Consider the following 1,041-nt stretch of genomic DNA (forward strand, 5'->3'; position numbering starts at 1 on the left):
CCACCCCCGCGCCCGCCAGCCAATCAGCGCCCCCCGGGCCGCCCCGCTCCCGCATCACACCCCCAGCCCGCCCCCGGGCCCTCCCCGGCCCGCTGTCTGTCCGTCGGTCCGCATCTGTCTGGCTCTCCCGTTTCTGTCTGCACCACTGTCTCTCTTTCTCTCCTCCCCCTGCCTGGGGTCGGTGTTGGGGACTTGCGCTCACCTCCTGGGGCTCCCTGCCTCAGTTTCCCTCCCGGAGCCTTTCTGCCAGGATGCCTGGGTGTCTGCTCGCTCCTTGGGGGTCACCTCCCGGCATTTGTCTGTCTCTGTCTGTGGCTCTCCATCTCTCTCGCTGCTCTGTGCGTGTCTCCCCGTCTCAGATCCGTCCTCCTGCCTCTCTGCCCGTCTCTGCTCCCGGCCTCCTGCTTTCTCTGAATCTCCTTTCCTCTCCCCCGTCTCTGCTTCCCCACGGCTCCCTCGCTCTCCTCTGTCTCTCCCTGTCCGATTCCGCTGTGTCTGTCTGCTCCCCACCCTCCTCGCGGCGGTCCCTCCCTCCTCCCTTCCTGTCCCCCCCACCCTATGAACTTGAACCAACTTACTGTTCATGTCCCCACAGGGCAGGGGTTCCCCAGGGCAAGGGGCAGGGAGCTGGGGGCCTTTAACCCTTCCCTGTCCGCTGCCGGGGGGGAGCCCTGGGGGTCAGCTGGGCCTCGGCCTGGGGAGGGGAGGCATGTGCGTGTGAGCAGCAAGGGCCGTGGCAGTGAGGGAGTGTGGACGCCTGGGGGGTTATATAGGGGGCCGGGGCGGGCGGGCGGGGGGCAGGCGGCGGGGGAGGGCGGCCTGACACATCCTGACTCACCCTCCCTGCCTGCCTTTTCCATTCAGACGGAGCCGGCTGCCTCGCAGGGCTCACGCTGCCTTGCTCAGAGGAGGGCACGGAAGGAAAAGTTGGAAAAGTTGAAAAGAGAAAGGGGGGGGTGGTCGGAGAGGGGCTGGTGAGGTCATTGGCGTCCCCTCCCTCCACCTCCTCGGCCCGGGCCGCCTCAGGGGCAGACACACACG

At 67.5% G+C, this 1,041-nt stretch overlaps 1 protein-coding gene across 1 annotated transcript in view; it reads right to left on the bottom strand.

Moving 5' to 3' along the window:
- The window catches only part of IL11 (interleukin 11), a 2,799-nt gene extending 2,209 nt beyond the window's left edge, over positions 1–590 (bottom strand). The window contains exon 1 of the mRNA XM_029924763.1: positions 579–590. Coding sequence (XP_029780623.1) covers positions 579–585 — 7 coding nt within the window. The 5' untranslated portion in view covers positions 586–590. The remainder of the gene's footprint in view (positions 1–578) is intronic.
- Between the last annotated feature and the right edge of the window lie 451 nt (positions 591–1,041).

This window comes from Suricata suricatta, chromosome 16 (assembly GCF_006229205.1).
Source record: "Suricata suricatta isolate VVHF042 chromosome 16, meerkat_22Aug2017_6uvM2_HiC, whole genome shotgun sequence".
Classification (NCBI taxonomy): Eukaryota; Metazoa; Chordata; class Mammalia; order Carnivora; family Herpestidae; genus Suricata; species Suricata suricatta.